We start from the raw sequence: 23996 nt of genomic DNA on the forward strand, positions 1-23996 counted from the left end.
CAGAGAATATCTGTTGCTATTTTAAAGCTGTCTCGCTATATTAAACCCATTTAACATAGCGAGACACCTTTAAAAAAAGCAACAGAGATAGTGTGTAAAAAGCAACAGAGATCTTGCATTTTCTGTTACTGTAAAAAAAGAGTTATACTAATGGAAAAAGTCCAGGCGAGCGGACCTTTTTCCATTACTATAACTCTGATTTACAACATGCATGCTGACCAATCAGCATGCACATTTTGGAATATTAATGGGGGGTCGTTGTATAATATATGTGTATTAAATATTTCATCACAGACATATTAAAAATGTCAAAACTTATGATTTCTCATTGTGATATACTGATTACTGCACACAAATGAGTGAAATTATATCCATTCCCACTGCTATCACATATTTAGCTAACATTGTTCTGCATGACATAGGCCTGTTGTCCCTCTCCTTAGCCTTCTGTAGCCCTATGTCACTCAATTCATGCTACCCAGCATGTAATGGTAATAATCACAGCAGACAAAAACATGACCATTAATATTCCATTAAAACAAACACTGTTAGGCGTATATTCATCTCCTTGTATTCATCCCATCCACTCAAATACTCTGTATGTATGTTAGGGTATTAAGTTGATGGATGGTGTCTCCAGACTGACTTTACTGTGCTGATGCATATTACTTACATGTTACTTCAATGCAATAGTTTATCATTTTCATGTACTGTGGAATTTTGTAAAATCATTTGTAGGATTCTGTTAGTGACATATTCAGGTGATAATGGAAGGACTCTTCAGCTAATGTCATGTACAAACTGTCCTCACTGTGACAAAAGCATACAGCACACACTTTTCAAGATATATGGCAAGACACAAATAGCATATTTTCTGAGTCAGAGGTAATCATTTCAAAACATGTACCACCCCTTGTCATTTGTAGAAAGCTGGACAGTCTACTAAATTGTATTTTGAAGTCAGGCCTGCAAAACAGCTAATAACTGTACAACTGTATAGAGGTAGGTATGATAAAAATTGTGGAAGATACACAAATACTTCACTGTAGTCATTGACCGTCACATTTGCAGGAATTATCACATTTACTTGTGTACTGCGGTGGTGGTGCTGCGGTAGGCCTGCAAAACAGCTAATAACTGTACAACTGTATAGAGGTAGGTATGATAAAAATTTTGGAAGAGACACAAATACTTCACTGTAGTCAATGGCCATCACATTTGCAGGAATTATCACATTTACTTGTGTACTGCTGTGGTGGTGCTGCAGTAGCATTGTCGCCTCATAGCAAGACGTCCCATTCGATTCTCACCTAGAGCGTCTTCTGTGTGGAGGCATATGTGAATGGGGCATGCCTTCGTTGAAGGTTGTGCATCAGGGCTGGTAACCCGGTACATAAAAATCCACTAGCAATCATTAGAGGACCGGAGTTCCACTGCGGCGACCCCTAACTGGGAAAAGCCGAAAAGACACAATCAATCACATTTACTTGTGTAATGCCATCTTGCCAAAATCTGTAAAGCAAGGAAATGCTCTGGATTTGAACCCTGTGTTATCTGTGCTCTGAACATGAGCTAATTGCTCTTACACCTGCTGCCATAGGAAGAGTTAGGCAGAAGTGTATTTTTTACACTCCATACTGTCCAGAGTGCTAACAGGTGCACCTTACCACTTAACATGTTTGTGCAAAGGAAGGCGAACCAAAACAAATATTAATATTTTCCCATTTAAGCAGAGAACCATGTTTGCTCATCCCATAATTCTGCACAAATGGGAAAACAATAGCAATAGTTTTTAATGTCATAAAAGTAATGACACAACATTTCCAATATAAATTACAATATGAACACAATAGTATCTGTCAGCTATTTCAGTCATAGCATATATACACAACTAATTCTCAAGTTCAAGTTTTATTCATTAAATGCGAATCTGGCATGCGCAAACAGTTTGCCATCATTTGCGCAAACTAGTTTATTTGTGGTGTGCTATGTTAAGAGGTGTTTGGTATGTATTACTATGCCTATTGCTTAGCTATTCTTCATCCTGTCATAAAACATTTAAAAACAAAAACAAAGAGAATGAAGGGACTTGTTATTGACTGAACACATATTTACTCAGACTCATGTGAGCCCTGCACCCATGCACTTGAAAATAATATGTCAGCAATAGGTCTAATGTCAACTACAAATACAGAAATATGTACACTTGTTAAACCTTTATCCTGCCAATAGACATTGAGATTATCTTATACATGTCTTACTGTGGACATCAATTCATCTCAGTATGACCACTTGTACATCAACACTTGCATTTATGCTGCTTACAAAATATGTGCGTGAGTGTTTGTGCATGTATGTGCATGTGAGACTGGAAGTGTATAATGTACACAACATAATGAGAAACAGGTGCATGTATGCTTCCATTCTGCAACATGTATTCATGACAGCTTATTGCATATAGTTTAATAAGCTGTCTTTTAAAGTATGTTTGCACATTGCAAGCAAAACAGAAAATCCAAAGTACACACTTTGAACACGTCTCATAAAAGTACATTATCTGCAACATATAATGATGATGTCATCCTCTATAAAGACCACTGTGACAAGGAAAAAACAGACTTTGTTGATGGTGCAAATAATAACTACTGTGTTCTTCAGATGGGAAATAACTAGTTAGATAGGGGTTCAATTAGTACAGCAGCCAAATTGTGTGTGTGTGCGTATGTGTGTGTGTGTGCATGTGTGCGTGTGCATGTGTGTGTGTGTGTGTGTGTGTGTGTGTGTGTGTGTGTGTGTGTGTGTGCATGCACATGCATGCACATGCAGTCAGATGCGTCTGTATCCTACTGTCAGTGATCAAGTCTCATGGAGAACAAAAAGTTTTACAGTTATACATGACTACACAGCCATTTAATACAGGCCTCCCAAAACCTTCTTCCAAACATACACTGATGATGTTCTGCAGCAATATAAAAGACTTGTGCTGTGCTATTTGCTTAAAGTATTGTGTTGTCTAGCTTGTGTAACTAGTTAGGTAAGAGTTCTAATCTCACTGCAGTCATCTTGTGTGTGTTTGTGTGTGTGTGTGGGGGGGGGGGTCAGAAGGGCATAAGTCTGTGTACTACTGCCAGCAATCAAATCTCATGGAGAGCAAAACATTTTAAAGTCATACATGACTACACAGCCATTTCAAATAGGCCTCGCAACATCTTCTTCCAAACATGCACTGCTGATACCATCTGCTAAAAAAATGTTCTGCAACAGTGTAAAAGTCAAACTTGTGCAGTAGCACTAGCATTAAGTACTGTGTTCTCTAGTTCATGTAACTAGTTAAGTAGTGGTTACAATCTCACTGCAGTCAGAATTTGTGTGCATAGTCAGAATAGCAATAGTCTGTGTCCTACTGTCAGCAATCAAGTCTCAGGGAGAACTCAAATTTTGACAGTCACATATGACTACACAGCCATTTCATACAGGCCTCCAAACATATACTGATGATGTAATCAGCTATAAAGTATTGTGCAACAGTGGAAAAGTCAGACTTGTGCTGTGGTACTTGCATTAAGTACTGTGACCTGTAGGTAGGGGTTCTAATCTCACTGCAGTCAACTTGTGTGTGTTTGTGTTCAGTTAGCTGTCATTGTGGAGACAATTTTAAAGCAACTTGTCAGACACTCCTCCTAACATCTTCTACTCAGTACACATTGATGATGTCCTCTGCTATAAAGTGTTCTGCAACTGTGCAAAAGTCAGACTTGTGCAGTGGCACTTGCATTACGTACCATGTTTTTTAGATAAGTAGGCAGGAGTTTTAATCTCACGGCAGTCAACTTGTTTGCATGTGTTTGTGTTCAGTTAGCTGTCGTTGTGGAGACAGGTTTAGACTAACATGTCAGACACTCCTAATATCTTCTTCTGAACACACACTGATGATGTCATCTGCTATAAAGTGTTCTGCAACAGTGGAAAAGTCAGACTTATGCTGTGGTGCTTGCATTAAGTACTGTGTTCTCTAGCTTGTGTAACTATGTAGGAGTTCTAATCTCACTGCAGTCAACTTGTGTGTGCATAGTGAGAAGAGCATGAGTCTGTATTCTGCTGTCAGCAAGCAAGTCTCATCTGCTATACAGTGTTGTCTGATACTATAAAAGTCAGACTTGTGCTGTGGCACTTGTGTTAATTGCTGTGCTCTGTAGAGAGGTAAGTAGAGGTTCTAATCTCACTGCAGTCAACCTGTGTGTGTGTTTATGTTCAGCTAGCTGTCATTGTGGACACATGTTTAAATTTGTGTGAGATACTCCACCTTTCATCTTTTTCCCAACAGACACTGATGATGTCATCCTCTATAAAGTGTACTCTGACACTGTTTAAGTAAAGTTTGTGCTGTGGCACTAATGTTAAGTACTGTGTTCTTCAGCTTCTGTAACTAGATAATTAGGGATTCATAGGTTCATAGGTTCATAGGTTGGTACTAGGCTATCAGGGCCAATGCAAGCCTAGCCATAACAATTCCCTGGATATTTCTTCCCACAATATTTACTTCCCTGGACCTCTGCCTAGCAGGGAGACTGACGTGATCCCCGGGGTGAATTTTCTATCTCCCATCCAATCGTCAAGGTTCCTTTTGAAGAGAGTCAAGGGGTTGCTCTGCTTGACATGTATGGGCATCTCACAGCAGTCAGCTTGAGTGTGTGTTCATTCAAATAATATTTTGGAGACAATTTTACACCGAGATGTGACTCCACATTTATGTTAGACACTCCTCCAAACATCTTCTTCTCAGCATACAGTGATGCTGTCAGCCTCTATAACGTGTGCCATGACACTGTTAAAGTCAGACATATGTGGTGGTGCTAACCTTACATTCTATGGAATCCAGCTTCCATACCTACACCATTTTAATGTTAACATCTGACCTTAGTCAACTGCTCTGTAGTGTGGTTAGTGGTATATTATGGTCATTGTATGATCTTTTGAATCTTTATTCATTTGACTCCTACTCTGGAGAACATTTAACATAGCCCCTAGAATCCAACATCCCCATTTTCCTTCTGTTCACATACCATATTTTCTGCAGAAGACTGGAGGATGTCATCATCTCAAAGATGTATACATACATCATGAAGCAGAGTCTTTCCATGACACTCTGCAAGTCACCTCTAGACTACTGGATGTGTGATTGCTAATTCTGTCAAAGTGGTGCACAACTCACTTATGAACAGAGGCAGTATGTAATACAATCAAACACATACACACATCTGCACACACCCTTACTATCTTCCATCATACAGAAATAGCAATTGTTGTTTAAATGCCATAATAATGGCTAGAATGTTTTTGTGATGTTGGCAGTTAGCTTAGTAATGTCTGATGACTCTGTGAACATTGTACATGTCAATGTTGCTATCATCCACATGTGCTATGTTGTGGTGTGGATGTATGGTAACCCTACAACAGTGTATTCCAGTCTGTTATTTGATATAATGTATTGATGGCCACTGATGTCATTTTATTATACATTCCTTCCATAACAGCTATATTAATATGCCACTTGAGAACTCTTGACATGGGGTGATGCTATGTATACTGTTGCCTTACTAAGGTATGCATTTTTGTACTGGAGTATATCTCAACATTCTACAAAGTTCTCATTCAACCATCGCAGTGACACTTGCATTATGGTATAGGTGTATACCTGCCACCATTAAATGTTCAGTGACATACATCAGCATAATGTCATACTGATTACATGGGCACAAATGTCTTGTGTCATCCACATGTTGTAATGCTTTTATATACATAAACATATAACTAATTCAGATTAAATTTCAACCTTGATGAATTCATTGTGTATACAATTGTGTTGCTATTTACAAGGATTATTGAGATAGTCCCCAGCAGCACTGTGTGACTGTCAGCATTTGTGTCAGTAACTGCTCTGCATGAACCACAACCACCTCATTTTCAATGTGTCCATAATGGAAAACATATAGGCAAATGAAGTGCAATTGATGTAATTACGTGACATAGGTAGAGTTGTATGACTATGTGAAGACTCCCATTGTGTGGCATGTGATGCATACCCAAGGTTGTATTTGGAGTGTTGTCACAGATCATTTTTTTTAAATACATATGAAACATTAAGGGGAATACACAACTAAGCACAAAGTTGTTTGTGGATGGCAGCACCCATACTCAACTGTGGAAAATAGACAATCTACTAGCTGACAGATCTGGATCAAACTTCACCCACACTGGACATTACCCAAAATATACATGCATTGCAAACATTACTCAGCTTATTTTCTGAAGAGAGCAGCTCATCTGTGTGCTCTCTAAGGCTAAAAGCATGGCATCAATGGCCCCTGACAACATCTCAGGTTGCCTTTTCAATAACTTAAAACCTGACATAGCAAACACATTTGGATCCCTACATAACCACAGCCTCCAGACAGGCTATGTTCTGGCAAAAGGGTGTACAGCATCAGTCATCCATCTGAACAAGGGGGACTATCACCTGACCCAGAGAATTAGAGATCCATAAGCCTGACTCAGCTCATCTGTAATGCAATCAAAAGAATCATCATGGACCTTACCAAAAATGACACAGGTAATCTCCTGATGGTGTACCTGATCCATTTTTGATTTGTTAAGGATATATTATATCTGTTAAATCTATTTGACTTCTTCAAGAAGGTGACCAAGGGCATGGATGAGCAAAAGATAGTGCATGCCACCTAACTTGACCTGGCCAGGGCATTTGGCACAAATATACACTCTGGTATTACAGAAAACATGTTTCAACTGGGCATAAACACCTACATCACTAGGTGGGTAGCCAACTGGATTACCAGCAGGACACATACCATCAAAGTGTGTGAATTCACCTCTAGCAAGAGGAGAGTGATCAGGGCCGTACTACAGATTTCTGTACTAGGCCCTTTTCTGTTCAGTACTTAATTCTCAGAAGTCAAAATAAACCTAGACAGTCTTTGTCTTACCAGCTTTGTTGATGACTGCAAATTGTGGACAATCATTGAATTAACAAACACCATTGATATACTGCAGAAAGTATTAATGCACAAAAATGATTGGTGCCACAGCCATGGAGATGCACTAAATGAACATAAAAGCATAATTATTCCCTTTGGAAAGTAAATACCCAAGCTAATTACAATATAGACAGCAACCTCTATGGGTATACCTAGCAGTACATGATCTGAGTACTCAGGTGGGTAGTGATCAGAAGTTCGAACACCATGTGTCCACAGTGGTGACAAATCTCTTGTATGTGGCACAACTCATAAGTATGGGCAGGACATTCATTTCAAAGGACATTATAATTCCATTGTACTCAGCCTATATCACACCTACAATAGAGTACAATGCATCTTTTTGCATGTACCTCACCACACATCTGCAACAGCTGGAGCAACCCCAGAGTTTTCACACATTGAAGATACATGGTATAAACAACAAGTCAAATGCAGAAAGCTAAAAGCTCCATCACTGTATTACATCTCCAACAGACTACTAAGGGTAGATCTGTGTCTGGCCTATAGGGGACTCTCCAATTTGTTCTTGATGGAAATGTTACACATTGTTAATGCAAACTGCACATGGGTCACTCGTTCCAAGGATGTTAACCTAGCCTCTGACATAATAAATCATGTTGGAGAGATAGATACATCTCTCAGACACTATCCCTTCCTTGGAAATAGCAAAGTTTGCCATTCATGTAAAGCAAAGGCCTTTCTTGACACTCTTCAAGTGCAACTTAGATCAGTGGATAGTTAATCTTAATTGTACTCCTGTTGTTGCACCCATGTCTCTCATGGATAGAGGCAGTTGGTATTAGGTAACACAGCATAGGCTCATACCTGTGTGAACATTGTTCACATAGCTATTGACAGTTGTGAAACTCATGTTAAATATGGCTAGGATTTTATGGGATCTTGTGACATTAGCTTAGTACTCTGCTTTGCACCTATAAACCTATGAAGTTCAATTGTATCCTAGGTACATCTGTAGTGTGACTGTACAGCATCACAGATGTACCAGTATATCACATCAGTGTTACCAATTGATAGTTTGCATGAGCATATATGCATGCATGTCAGGATTTCATGGTAGTATAACATTTTCCATGGCAATGTCAGTGTGGCACATGTCTTGAGTTTGATGTGCTGATAGAAAGTGTGCTCCATGTATTGCTTGGTATATGAAAAATATCACAATGACAGCTTCCTTGCTCATTGTCACTAGACTTTGCAGTGCTGTAGTTTCTCTTCTCATGGAATGCATTGCTATCAGTCTTGCATAGTGCTATACCATTCATTAGAATCGATCAGTTCTTAATTCACACATCAATTGCAGATGCTTCAGACAATATATATTGATATTACATGTGGCAGATGCATGCAATAAACAGCTGTGTGTAGGGAATCTACTCATAATAGTGAGTTGTTTTTAAGTGTTATTATCCATATGGTAAATACCTATGTCATCCAAGGAAGCTTTACATAAGGGTATTACTTTTGGCACAGTGAGCTCCCACACATCGATATGTGTAACCATTAGGAATTGACAATGCAGACTTCTCTTCAGAGTGTTCTACAAGAAATACCTCTCAACTGTCCCTGATTTTCAGGGACGTCCCTGATTTTGACTCAGATTTTAACTCTGTCCCTCTTAATCCCTCCTAAAACTAGTGACTTTTGGAGGAAAGGTGGTGAATTACACTTGATGAATAATGACAATAATTAAGAGTTATAAACTTCTTTTATTTCAGAAAATGTATATTAATTCATATGCTCTGATTCTGTCAATGTTTCAAGTTAATAGCACTAATATTTTAAAAGTGTCCCTGATTGTCCCTGATTTTTTCTTGACTTGTCCCTGATTCTGTTGAAATTTGTCCCCAATTGGTTGAGAGGTCATCATTCACCCAATAAATGCACAGCTCATTGACAACATTGATGACATGAGTTAGATGCTTAAAGATGTGGATTTTGGCTTATGTGTCATGCAAACCTCTCAAGTAGCCAGGATTGCCTCCAATTTATACTACAGGTGTAACACTGTCCCTGTTAACCCCTGCAAAAAGTGGTCATTGTTAAGGAGGGTGTGTTGAATTCTCATTATAGAATACTGGCAAATCATTACAGTTGACAAGTGTGTTCTTGCAGAACATGTATAATAACCTACAATCACATACTTTATGTCAATATCAGATTTATGGTGGTATTATTTTAAAACTGTCCAGGATAATGCTTGCTTCTGTCTAATGTTGTCCATGAGCCTGTTGCTATGTGCCCCCAATTGGTTGAGAGGTATGCTGACATTTCAGTCATATTCAAGCAAGTCATCTTGCAGAACTTCACCCTTCACAATATGCATATACTCATATAGTATATATCGTCCTTGTTAAATGTCCTCTCCAGTGATTATGTCAGGATGTTTATATCAGAACTATTCATCTCCATTGACATGTAACCTCGTGTGACAGTCACATAATATACTATAATGTGTGATGATATAAATATACTCTCTCGCACTGAAAGTGTAAACATCATTATGTACTGTGCTATGTACATATATACTTAATTTTATGCTACTGACCTGTCTTTGGAGTGTATATATTTTGATATGGACTTATCTTGTGTACGTTACCATGTTTCACATGTCCTATTCCTCTTTCTTCATTCCTACCATTCACGTCTGGCCCTTTTCAATATGCACACTTACCCAGACCAGTGTATTTCTAGTGCATTTTATTTACCCTCAATAATCACCACAATATCCTTTATTTGAGTTTGGCAAAAACATGGGTTGTAGGGTACATTGCACTGAGTACACTTTTCTATAATGTATTACTACTGTAGTCATTACATCCATTTTAGCCCTGGTGGTCATTGTGGCTATCCATGCAATTTTGCAGAGGAGTTTGCCTGTAGGTAAACTTGTCTGTATTTGCTATATGCCTTTGAGTTATTCTACATGGTTTCCTGTCTGACAACACTGTTGAGCAGCTGTTGCCACTCACCCATGCAGGGGTGCCCCGGCTTGTCACGGGGGTGGCACCTAACAGGAGCTTGGTGTTGTACCCATGGAGCATGTGGCAGTGAGTATATGCTGCCAATGTGCATTTGCATGTAGCCAGGAGATCATGTTGAGGCATGCTCCCTGCTGCAGGCAGCAATATCAGGGTTTAAAGAAGTGATGCTAGCGAAAGCTCCACATGAGAAGGCCGGCTCTACCAAAACTGGCAGCTGGCTTACTCTTACCATCTGAATCTTGACATAGAGAGAATGATGGGAGTATTGCGGTATCACCCCCCCCCCCCCCCAGCAGGAACAACTGAATTGTAGGACTCTTATCTTGCCAAAACAATGCTGGCTCTTGCTCCCAATGGAATAAATGGAACATTCAGTCATTTTGGTAAAGGTAATACAGCCAGCACACAAGTCCACTGGGAGATGACAAAAGTTTTGTCAATAAAATACACTAGGTTTAATTACACGAGGAGTTTCTCAGCACATATATATATATATAAGGGCAAATGCCACCCTGTATATTTATTATAAATTAGCTGCTACTTCTATTAAGACTAGAAAATGAAACTAATTCATAACTAAAATCAGAGTATTTGTCATTTGGCTTGTCTCCTTTTTCATTAATATAGATAATTTCTGAATCACAAATTAGAGAAAAATTAGAAAACAAAATTGAATTTATCTAAATTTGCACTTTTCTTTGATTATTTATTCTTATTCTTACTGTTTTACAAGAAATGGTTAAAAATATCCCTTTGAGAAGAAGCAGAGACTTGACTAGTGTTTTTGCATTAAGGGTCATGCACCTAGTTTTAGCCCTTGTACAACGGACATAGGATCTTCCAGAGAAGTGAAAATTCAAATCGGTAGAAGTTTTATCTGTTTACGCCTGTGGTGGCCAAGGACAGTTCTTCTAAATGGCTCCTTTCATCTCCTCAAACAGCAGGGAGATTTCTCACTATTTTATATCACATTCCCTGCCTCATCTCAAATATCCTGTCAGTGGGAGGGGTAGCAGAATCTCACCTTCATAAGTCTGACTTGAATTGGAGATATTACTGAAGCCTCTTATTACCATCACAATATAACAGTGATTTTTCCAGAGAAATTGAAGTGAGATAAGTAGGAGCAACCAGTTTCACAGAGTTCACTGCTTTATGGGATCAAGAATGCAGGTCTGCATATTATTTCCATCATTCTTTGAGAATTTTATTACTTAGCTAAATTCTCACAGATAATTTAGACTCAAAGTTCCCAAGTTTCATCATCCCCAAGTACTAGTTTATATTATTACAACTGCATCAGTTAAGCTAGTTTTAGTGTGGTGGGTCTGTCCACCAGAGGAGGGCAGTAACAGAAACAAATGTGAACACAAAGAGGAAAAGGATATGTGTGTGTGTGTGTGTGTGTGTGTGTGTGTGTGTGTGTGTGTGTAATAAATTATTACTGTCACACCTTCAGTTAAGACTTAGGTGTGTGTGTGTTTATATATTTATACATATGTGCATTTGTCTTAAGAACAATAAAAATGCTTAGTCTCAACATGCGTGCTCCTTAGTTTTGCTGCTAAAAATGAACACCAATTGCAAAATCTGTCAATTTCCTAAATTTGTTTGTAGAATATGTATAGATTCATGACTTGAATTCATCTGTTTATGTATTTAGGTATAATACCAAAAAAACTGTAACAAAAGATGTGATGCGTCAGTATCTACAGATTCGGCCTGATCAGACAGTAGTAATATTACATGCAAAAGTTGCACAGAAGTCATATGGAAATGAAAAAAGGTAAGCTGCATTATTAATGTGGACATCAGTTTTTTTCCATTTTTTTTTTCTTTTGGAGGATTATGCTGGATTCTGTTTTGTGTGGATTCCAGTCACAACAATGATCCAGTCTGACTAGACCAGTCTTAAATGTTAAATGAAATGGTTGACAACCCAAAGACTAGAACATAAACACATTTTTTTTTGGCAGGGTGGCAGATATCTATTCTTGCCACTTGTATATTGTTTCTCTGAGGTGTTATATTATTACTTCTTGGCCTTCTGGCTAAGACTGAGTGTTCCCAAGGATGTACAACCTCTGAATATACAGTACTAGTCAAATTTCAAGTTTTGACCTTATATGTTTGCCAGTGAGATCAGTTGACTTTGAAATAGGAGACCCCTGTTTTATTGCTGGTGAGCACTTGTTTAAAGTGGAATACAGGAAGTTAGGAAACTCATGGAATATTGTGTCTTAAATAATTATAAAAAGCTACATTAAGATAAGGGAAGATTCATGCCTGTATCGATTAAAATGTTCACGTCTGATCACTTTATGCTTTTCTTTTGGTATTTGTTTTAACATTTATTGCACAAATTGGTTGGTAAAATTAGATTCCTGAAGAAATAGTATATAATTAAGTAAACACATAATTACAGGGAGGATAAGGGATATTCATTCTAAATTGCTATATCATCTGATAGACTGACATTTATCCTGTTTTAATGCAGATTTTTCTGTCCTCCGCCATGTGTGTATCTTAGTGGTCCAGGCTGGAAACTGAAACAAGAACAACTGAAAGGTAAGAGCCATGAAAGAGTGGCATAATTCCGGGATTCCACAATCTATAAATGAACAGTGCAGCCATGCAAATAATGCATCTCTTGTTTGCTTTCCATATGTAATTTCAATTTGTGTGAGGGCTTGCATTATGCATATTATCACTGTCATACCTTCAGATGAGGCTTCAGTAATGCAAACAGAAATGAACATGTTAGGGTGGATCAGCATTAGTACCTGCGTGGGACTGCCATTTTAATTTATAAAGGGGGAATCAGAGGTACAAGCACATCCAATGGATTGGATTGTAACAACAGAAACAGGATCACAGACACAAAAGAAAGATTAGATAGAACGCTTACAGAAAAGGGAAACAGGAAGCAGGGTGTGGTGGGGAAGCAATACTTTGGTTCACAGAACCATGAGATATGATAGTTGGGATCTATAAAGAGCTGAGCTTGTTTGAAAATGAGACCTAGTGTCTGAGGAACACTAAGCACATTGTATATGGTGTAAGGAAAAGAGGGAGCCACAACACTGGTGCAGATGCAGGAGAGGACAACCAAGGACAGTACAAGAGAGCAGAGAAGAAATGGGGAGAGGGTCAAGATGTTTTGTTGGTGAAGGAGCAGTAAGACTTATCTAGCTAAAAAAAAAAAAAAAAAATAGATATATATATATATATATATATATATATATATATATATATATATATATATATATATATATATATAAATGTAGGGACTAAGGGACTATATTGAATAATCAAAAATTGAACTCACTGAACGGTATTTTCATTGAAAATTCTGTTCAGCTAATTTGCTTTTGGGGAGCTGCACCTCCCACACCCTGCGCTAATTATATATAACAACTATGAGATCACACTACAGTGAGGAAAGAGCAAATTTTCCAATCTTGACTGTACTGCGATCTCACTATTAACATTTTGCTGAACAGTATTTTTGATGTAAATACTGTTCGGTGAATTCAATTTTCGATTATTCAATATAGACTCATAAATGTATATATATAGGAGCAGGAGGATCTATCTATATTTATATCTATATATATCTATATCTATATATATATATATATATATATATATATATATATATATATATATATATATGTATATGTATGTATGTATATGTATGTATATATATATATATATATATATATATATATATATATATATATATATATATATATATATCTATATGGGTCTACTTCATTTGACTGAAAATATACTTCACTGAAAATGAAATTACTAGGACCACTTCACTGAAAGCCCACTTCACTGAAAACTCATTTGACTGAAACTCATTTCATTGAAAGTTATAGATGGCCTTTTCCCCACTGTAGTGCGATCCTGGAGTTAGTATATATATATATATATATATATATATATATATAAAGGGGAAGTTGGGGGGCATAGCCCCCACATTGGGGGGTGTGGGGCAAAGCCCCCCACATATGTTGGTTATACATTCTCTTCTGGAAACAGTTATTCATTGCACTTGTAAGTATCAATGTGTATAGTTTAAAATGTTTATAATATGTAGAGGGCTATGCCCTCCCCCCACCCCCCTTAATATATATATATATATATATATATATATATATATATATATATATATACTAACTCCAGGATCACACTACAGTGGGGAAAAGGCCATATATAACTTTCAACGAAATGAGTTTTCAGTGAAGTGTATTTTCAGTCAAATGAAGTAGATCCACATGTGTGTGTGTGTATATATATATGTATATATATATATATATATATATATATATGTGTGTGTGTGTGTGTGTGTGTGTGTGTGTGTATGCGTATGCATATATTTAGTATTAAAGAAGGATGGTAACAGGCTTGGGAGCAGAATTACTAGATGGGGAAAGAGATGGAGAATTAAGATAATGGTGCAAGCCATGACAAAATGGTAGACTTACCTAAAAAAATGATGAAAACAATGAGGATAGGTATATGTTTGTCCAAATCCTTACTACTGCAGGTACAGTATCACAGACACTGGTATGAAAACCTCTAGGCAACACTTATGAGCCATATTGTGGCAATTGTACAAAGAACTGTAACAAATTGCAGGGATGGAGGACTACAGAAAGTCAGCTTTAATTAGTTGTAAGCTGTTTTTCTGGCTCAATTTAATGCAATGGGCCGAATTTCTTTTCTTTATCTTGATCCATTTCTGTGGAATAAACTACCTTTCCTGATTTGGGTGAGTGATTTTGAGAACTTTTTCTGGAAATGCCTTAAATGTAATCTTTATAAGAGGGTTTGTATAGAGACTGAAAGAGAATGTTTTTAAATGAATACATTTCTAATTCATTTATCTGCATTTTAGAGGAAATGACTTATGCCCCTGCAGCCATATTTTGAGTATGTCTTTGTTTGCCTTATGTTGTTCATTTGTATTGATGATGCTTAGAAGAGGGCATCTCATTACTTTTAATAAACAAACAAGCAAATAATCTAGCAAACAAATGAACAAACAAAAAAGCAAAGAAATAGCTTTTTCCTTCAATCCCTACATACATTTTCTAAATTAGTTGCCCTGTAGAGGGTGCAACCATTGTATTGTATATCCCATAGGAGATACTAGACGTCTAAACTACAATAATGGACTCAACACCATCTTATTCACTTATACACAGAACCAATTAAAACAAAAACAAAGCATTAAATGTATTTTTTGGGATGGTGGCAGATATCCATCCCTAATACTTATATATTATTTTATTTCTCTGCAGTGTCTACCTTTCAGTTGTTGGCCTTTTGGCTAAGATCTGGTGTTCCCATGGTTCTACAATACCTGAATATACACTAATAGTGTATAATTACCAACCAAACATTATCAGAGTCTTCAGGACACAGTCTTGAATCGAGTGTTAAGCCAGGCTTTTACCTCATTGTTATAGGACGCATATTTCAGTCCTAAGGATTACAAGTGATATTAAGACAAAATCTGTAGCAAGTCATATGCGACACCCCCTAACCAGGTGTTACTTTTTCTCAGAAATTTGAGAGTGTAATGACATACCTTTTTTAAATCAGATACAGAAGTGAAACTGTTGTTAACTGGGCTACTTTCTCTCCCTCTTAAAGTTCTATACCTCTATTCTAGCTTTGTCTCATTTGGAATGTATATTCATGGTAGACTATAGCAACTGTGGTTGGGCTAATAGCAGAAGAAATAAACCTTGAATGGTAAGATGACAGCTATAAGAGCAGTATGGAAATGAAAATATAAAAATATGTGTAATACAATAAATGTTACCTAAATGAATCAATGGTGTGAACATCAGAATCTATTTGCCATGTGTGTTGCTTCTGCAACATTGGTACATCAGTCCTCTTTTTAGCAACTTACTACGTTTGTATGCATGTCCATATATTGCAGTAGGGTAAAAATTCTGAGTAACATGGTTTTAGGCCTCTTGTACAAGACTTTCTTGTCCAAGATAGAATAAAACATCCAAGGGCACACACAAAGGGAAAACATTTATTTTTAGTACTGTGGTTGATATTGATATCCCTGCATTAGTATAAGCAAAGTTAATTTAAACAAACGTCTCGTTCTACAGCAGAAGAAAACAGAATTTGTACTACATGACACTTCTGAGGGAGGAGACAGAGTGATTTGATAATGCTGCTTGTACAGGATTGCCAGCTTGGTGATCATCATTCACTTAAACCATTCACATGGGTAAAAATCAGCCTTATTTTTCTTGTAGAGATATTCTTATACAATCCCTTTCACTAGATCCTTTTGGGTTGCCACAACTCCTTTTGAATTTACTGCCTCCATCTTTGTTGTGCTAACTTCAAACCCTTGCCATGTATATCACTGTGGCACACAAAGTGAGCTATGATGCAAAGAGTCCTGCAGTCACAGTGCCAGATATGTGATTATGACAAGCAGATATAAAACAAAGACAACACCAACATGTACAAAATAAATCAGTATTTTTTTGTTTATACCCTCCTAAGTGAAGCTTGATCTCATTCAAGTCTACAGCTTGTATGTATTTTGTTTTGGGGTCTTGCTTCTTTAACTACGTGACTTACCAGCTAATAATAAGCAGTATTCGAAAGGACAAGGAGTAATTAATTATTTTATTCTTATTTTATTTTGTCTTTCGTTGACCAGGTTAGACCATCTGGGCCAATGACCCATTTTCAGTGGAGACCCGAGGAGAAAAGCTCCACAAAAAAGTACAATATGTTAACTATACAAGAAGTAATAATGAACAGACATGCATGCAGTACATGCAATATACAAATAAACAGATACAAAATGAAGGAAGTATGGAAGATAACATAGAGTAAATAAGTTATATACAATAGATAAAGAAACAATTGTTATTTTTATCATAACTTAACTAATAAATTAGAAATATACCTGTTTAAAACTTGGAGGATTGAACAGCTAGAAAAAGAAAAAAAAGTATTAATAGCGAGGTAGAAAAATAGAGAGATAGAGATGCATAAATGAGTCAGAAATAAGAGAGAAACAGGAAGTTTGTTTATTTTGGAGGAAAAAGACAGTGAATTAAAATATACTCCTGTTTAGTAGAGAGAGGGAGGTTGCACATTATTTGTTATATTTTCTTAAGGAAAGGAAGGCATATTAAGGACATATTAAGGGAGTACGAGTTAGGTAGGGTGGTGGCAAGAGCTGGAAGGTGAATTAGCAAGGTAGTTTTTTAGTTCTTTTTTGAAGAGCAAGGTAGATTTGATAGAACGTATATTACTGGGAAGTTTATTCCAAGTATTGGATATTGAACTTTTATAGAGCAATCTGCCTATAGATTTGTTTGGTTTGTAGGTGTTGAGTAGGAATTGTTCTGCATTAAGTGAGGATGTGTAGGTATATACAGGGATATAAGAGAGGACAGAGAGGGACAGTCTGAGGGTTTGTTAATTAGAGAATGGGCTATTTGTAGCTGAGATAGTTGGAGTAGTTGAGGGAATTCAAGCCAATGTAATTGTTTACGAGATAGGCAGTGGTGAGATTTGTAAGGGAGGTTATAGGCAAATCTAGCAATTTGGTTGTAAGTTTGTTCACGTTTGGCTATAAGGTTGCCTTGGAGGTAGGTAAATATAGGGGATGAGTACAGTAGGCAGGGGTGGAGGTAGGCTGGGGAAGAGAAGCCCTTGAGGTAGTGGATAGATATTTTTATTTCTATACAGTAGAGCAAGTTTTTCATTTGTCTTTTTGATGCAATGTTGGATGTGAAGGTTGAATTTTAGTTGGCTGTCTATTGTAATACATAAGAGCTTGGTATGGGATTCAGCATGAATGATAGTGTTGTCCAGGGAGGAGATATAGAAGGAGGCTTAAGCTTGGACATAGATATTGGAAGGAAAAGAAATAATTAATTTTTTTAGGGTTAAGGATGAACTGGCTGTTAATCAACCAGTGTAAAATGGAGTTGAAAGAACTCTGAGTGAGGGTGTGGAGGTCAGTGAGGTTATTAGAGCAGGTAACAAGAGCAGAATCATCTGCATACTGAATCAGTGAAGATGTGCAGCAGGCAGAGTGTAGATTGTTTGTAAAGATATTAAAGAGTGGAGGCCCTAAGATGGATCCTTGAGGGACTCCTATTTGAACAGACAGGAAAGGAGAGCAGGAAGTTTGCCACCTAATAGGTTCTAGTCTGTTGTTAAGATAGCTAGAGAACGAGAGAATGGTGGAGGAGGAGAGGCTGAGATCGGATAGTTTAGATAGGAGCTTAGGGTGGGAGATGGTGTCAAATGCCTTGGAAAGGTCCGGGAAAATACATGACATCAGTTTATTGTTATCGCTAGCCTCAGTGACAGACTGGGTGAATGATAGAGGCGCTGTAATGGGGCCTGAAGCCATGCTGAGAGGAGGTCAAAAGGTTTTCCTGAAGTAGCTATTTGAGAAGTTGTGTATGAATGCATTTCTCTAGGATTTTTGAGAGACGGGAGAGGAAGACTATGGGTTGAAAGTTTGAGGGATCTGTGGAGTTACCTCCTTTGTGAAGGGGAATAGTATAGAAGGATTTCCAGATGTCAGGGACAGTGGATTCTTTGATAGAGTGGTTTATAAGGCTAGAGATGGGATATACAATAGTATTAACTGTAAGTCTGAGAAATTGTAGGGCTAAGTTGTCAAAGAAGGGGGAGCATGGTTTAAGTTTCAGTAAGAGGGATTTTATATAGGCAGTGGAGATGGGTTTCAGGGAAAAAACTGTGGGGAGGCAGTTGTTGGGGGTGGTGGGGGATTGTCCTTAGTTTTAGTCAGGGGGAGTTAGTTTACGGATGGATTCTATGAGATAGGTGTTAAGTAGAGTGGCAGTTTCAAGTGATGTCTTATTGGGAAAGAGTTTGGAGTAGAAGGCTTCTCTGAGTGAAGAGTCTTATTCATGGTGTGCCAACATTTTTTAGGGTTTGAATGGTAGGTAGATTTTGCTTCCTGATATAATTTTTTTTGTCCTGAATAATGTGTTTTTTTTGTGACGTTTCTTAGTTCTTTGAATGTAAGGAGGAGAGAGGAGGAATTTGACTTTAACCATTGCTTCCAAGTACTGTCTCTAAGTTTCATTATGGAGAGGGTGTCCTTAGTGAGCCATGGAGTGGGATTTGTCTTGACTCTAATTTTTCTAACAGGTGCTGGAGTGTTTAGTATGTTAAGGAAATTATTATTGACTTCAAGAACATTATCATTTAAAGGAAGGTCATAGAGGTGTGACCCATTAACTAGAGAGAGTTGATTTTTAAAGGTTTCCTCATTAAAGCTGGCTAGATTGTTTGATTCTCTATAGAGGTGGGTTTTGGTGGTGTGGGAAGGCAGTCTTTGGATGAAGGTAGGGAGGTGGTCACTTATTGAGTCAGATAAAGTGGTAGGATTGTGGTAGTAATTAGGTTTGGATGTTAGTATCCAATCTAGAGTTGAGGAGGCATTTTTGTTAATGTGGGTGGGGGTTGTGATAAGTTGACTGGGGTCCCTATTAAGTCAGCGAATGCACTAAATTTCAAATGCTGCTTAATCAAACCTACTTACCCGAAATGGCAAAATCTCAAAAGCACGGAACAGCGATTTTTTTTCCTAGGGAAAAAAATCACTGGGCCGTTTTCGGGACTTTACCATTTCCTTCACTGTGGTGCGATCTCGGAGTTGGTATATTTAAGTAGGGTGTGTGTGTGTGTGTGTGTGTGTGTGTGTGTGTGTGTGTGTGTGTGTGTGTGTGTGTGTGTTTCCCTGGGAAACAAATCGCTGATCTGTTTGTTCGACATTTTGCTTTTTCGGTGTTAGTGGGTCGATTATATAGCATTCACATTTTAGTGTGTTCGCTTATATAATATAGACCCATTGACTGAAACCATAGAGGTTGACACTAAGAGTGGTAGAATTTAGTGACACTTTGTTCCAATCAATATTGACGTCTCCTAGAATGATTGTCTCGTAGGGCAAATGTTGGGAGATCCAGGAAAGAATGGATTCTAGAATAGGTATATTGTTGCCAGAAAGAATATCTATGGCAGCAATAGCATTTTTTTTTGTGTGGGTTAAGGTGACAGTTGAGAATGATAAGCTTGTCTGGATGAAAGTCAGGGTGGGGGAAGGAGAGTGGGGAGAGGTTAAGTAGCTTTGAGTGCACAATAGCAACACCTCCCCCTTTTTTGGATAGTCTATCATGAGGGAAGATACTATAGCTGAGGGTAGGATTTCAGAATTTGAGATATGAGGTTTCAGCCAGGTTTCAGAAAGTCTTAAGATGTGTGGAGAATAATGGGCTATCCAAGCATGTAACTCAGTTATTTTATTGGTTATACTTTGTAGGTTTATGGAGTAGATGGAGATGTGTTTTATTAGAGAGGAGGAGTGTTAATTTATAGTAGGTGAGTTGGTAGCAGTGGGGTTATTTGTAGAGGATAGGCCAGGACTGGGGCGGATGTCTCCATCTAGCAGGAGGGTTGAAAGAAGATTAGGCTTGGTATAAAATAAGTAGTGGTTAGAGGTTTTTAACTTATACTTGGGGGTAGATAGGGTATGGTTGAAATTTTTTATTTTGTAAAACGGAGTGTAGGAGGTGTTATAGAATGAAGGAGAGATTAGGAAGGGTGAGTAATATTGTAAGATGGAGTATCATGTGAAAGAGTGGGAGATGGTGACAAATAGAAAAGTTTAGTGTGATAAGAAGATAAGCAAGGCAGGATGAGGAGAAAAGAGGGTAAGAGGTAGTTCACAAATATGTTGTAATGTGATATGGGTGAAGGCAAGTAGATGAGAGGCTACAGTGAGGACAGAAGGGAGGGGTATGTAGGTAATTGTAAGAGAGAAGTTATTTGAGAGATGAGAAGTAAAGGCAGAGGTGGAGCAAGAAGGAAAGTAATTGGAGTCTGGGAGTAATGTGCAAGCGGGTGGAGTTAGTAGGAATTAGAGAAAGAAGGATTAGATTTAGGGTGGGGATGGACTGTTATTGGTTGTGTGGAGGTGGGGATCAAAGGATAAGCCGTGAGAAGAAGCAGGTCATTAAAGAAGAGAAACAATCAATGAGCCTAGGGAGACTCAGGCTTTCCAGAGAGAACATCACTGCAGATCAGGGTGATTAGGTTAGGGTAGTTAACTGGCTGTGTGCAGTTACAGGGAGGGATGCCAACAGAAAGGAAAAAAGAAGAGAGGGGATATGTTTAGCAGAACTATGTAGAGGAGACAAGGGTAGTCAATTCTAATAATATTATGAGTTTAGGTGAGAGAAGTGGATGGGTGAGTATGGTGGGGAGGGGGGGGGGGCGACCAGGGATAGTGTGCTCGCCACAATCAAAGTTGAGAAAACAGCAGTTCAAATATTTAAAAACCAAGTAGGGAGTGCAGTTGCAGAGAATGTATGCTGAGCTAATAGTAGGTCAGCAAACATTCATCTAGGGCCAGTCGCATTGTTAATCTTATGTGTCCTGTGGTTGTGAAATTAATCACTGTTGGCCACTTATTATTCATATATTAATATTTATTTTCACATTTTCATAACTGAGAGACTTGCATACTATTGAAGGGTATAGTTAACAAAAGTGTTCTAACAATATATGTCTAGGTTGTATAGTTTTCAAGATATGTCAGTTTGTGAAAATTGAACAAAAAATATAATTCTGGGTTTGTTGTATTACAATATAGTATTTATGGAAAGACTATGAATGGGCTGCCTGTTATCACAGTAAAGAATTTTTCTTACTGATAACATTGCTATGTGTACAGTTTTAATAGCTTTTATTGCTCACAAATATTTACATTTGGCTATCTTATCATTTTAAAGTTGATTTTTCAGAAAATGCTCTGGAAGGCAAAGATGTGTACAGACTGCTAGAGGTGAGACATTCCACACCACATAGGTGTCAGTGAATTATAGTGATTCTTCAGAGCCTTCAGGAGACAATATTAATCACAACCCAAAACAGGATGACCATCCTTGTAAATGGCATGCATCACTTTTTTTATGCAGCGCTGATGCATGTTTGGAGGACAACCTGTTTTATCTGAGCGGCATTCAGTGTTATTGGCAGTTAGTAGCTAAACAATAGAAATACAATAAACTGTGATGATGGCTTGTGCCTTTTCTATCAGACAGCCTTGGTGCAAGCAACCTGCATCATAAGTCCCCTCTCCAGCAGAACCCCTTAGTAAGTAAAAAATGGAACAGCATTAATATATTAAAAGTAATTAAGAACAAGTGTAAATAAACAGCTGAGTGTTTCTAACTTATAAATGACTTTCCTGATTATACTACTGTTATAACAATGCAAAACATTAATTTTCCATCAGCAGTATTATCAGTGGAATTGCAGTGAGCATGTGCAATTTGCTACCTAAACAAAAATGTTTAAAATAAGATGTTAACATTATTTGGACACAAGAAAGCTGATTCATAGTTCAGTGATACCACATTTTAGAACTGTATTTTATGTAAATAAATAGTAACCGTTTTGTAACATACAATGAGCTATGAACAATTTTCAACTTGAAAATGTTTTTTTTTTCTCTTTTCTATTTTAGCAAATGGTTTGGGAGACTCCAGTTGGAAACTCTTTGGTTATATGGGTCTGGACAGTATGGGGAACAGACAAGCTGGTGCTCTGAAACTGAACTTTGAGGACCAATCAGATTCAAGAGTAGGTTATATCACTAATCAAGGTGAAATGATCTGGTTGTGGTTGTGATGTTTACAGTGCATAAGAATACCAATGTTGCTACATTGGCTATGTGGTGCTGATATTCAATGTATAAGCTTGAAGGCCTGTAATATTTTATGAGCTATACTACAGTGGTTGCCTGCTGTCTGCGGTGATACAGTACTCACCAGTCTCTAATGCTTAGGTCATATCATAGGCTCCAGTAAGGCAACTTAAAAGGTGCTCTGAAAAGATTCTCTGTTTTTAATCTTATATTAGTCCTGGTTCCTCCCTGTGATTATCAGACCCTTCCTTCCCCTTTATGTCTATTTATTCCTCCGTCCCCCACCAACAAAGTAACCAAGTGTAACAAGTAATAGTGAAGTATCAAGCCTGCCATTCAGTGAGCTGGATCATGGCTGTCATGGAATGAAGATTAAAAGATTTTGTGAATGTTTCTAACATCTCATGCTAGGCTGCTAACTAAACCAGAGTCTTCTTATAGTTAGGACGGGAATTTCTATCCAAGACAGCCAGGTATTAGGGTCACCTTCTAACAATGTTAGGCAGATTGTAGTTTAATAAAAGTTGTAGTTGTAGTACATTTATTAATATTGGCAAGGCTGCTTTTGTGTGTGTGTGTGTGTGTGTGTGTGTGTGTGTGTGTGTGTGTGTGTGTGTGTGTGTGTGTGTGTGTGTGCGTGTGTGTGCGTGTGTGTGTGTGTGTGTGTGTATGTGTATGCTCACACGCATGTGTGTGCATATCTGCCTGTGTGCAACCCATTCAAGAAGGCATGATTAATGTGCATGTTCACTTGAGTGGGCAATTTGTAAACAGATTAAATGCAGTAGTAAGTATAGATATTGCTAAACATTAAAACCATAGACCTATTTTTCAGACAACACATTACATCTATGTGTCAGATGCCAACTCTGCCTACCAGTTAGTTACTGAATGTATCCCAAACTGTGAAAGACTATTTGTATATGCTGAGCCTGTTGTTCACAGACTCTTCAGGGTTACTGCAGAATATTTACAAGGACATAATGTTGGACATATCTTTACTATAATTTATTTATTTATATATTTATTTATTATTCTATTTGTTTACTGGAATAGTCTGAGTGAGCTGAAGTCCATTTTCAGTGTAGCCCCAGGGAGGAAAGCTCTAGTCATAAATAAAGTACAAATAAGAAGAATACAAATTTAGATACTTAGGAACTCTTTTGTACAATGTTC

The 23996-nt window shown here is 37.7% G+C and overlaps 1 protein-coding gene across 1 annotated transcript in view; it reads left to right on the top strand.

Moving 5' to 3' along the window:
• The window catches only part of RBPJL (recombination signal binding protein for immunoglobulin kappa J region like), a 353030-nt gene that overhangs the window by 54964 nt on the left and 274070 nt on the right, over positions 1 to 23996 (top strand). The window contains exons 3-5 of the mRNA XM_044088991.1: positions 11721 to 11843; positions 12555 to 12625; positions 22641 to 22756. Of these exons, the coding sequence (XP_043944926.1) occupies positions 11721 to 11843; positions 12555 to 12625; positions 22641 to 22756 (310 nt within the window). The remainder of the gene's footprint in view (positions 1 to 11720; positions 11844 to 12554; positions 12626 to 22640; positions 22757 to 23996) is intronic.

Source organism: Protopterus annectens, chromosome 12.part0, assembly GCF_019279795.1.
Source record: "Protopterus annectens isolate FY-2018-M chromosome 12.part0, PAN1.0, whole genome shotgun sequence".
NCBI classification, from domain to species: Eukaryota; Metazoa; Chordata; order Ceratodontiformes; family Protopteridae; genus Protopterus; species Protopterus annectens.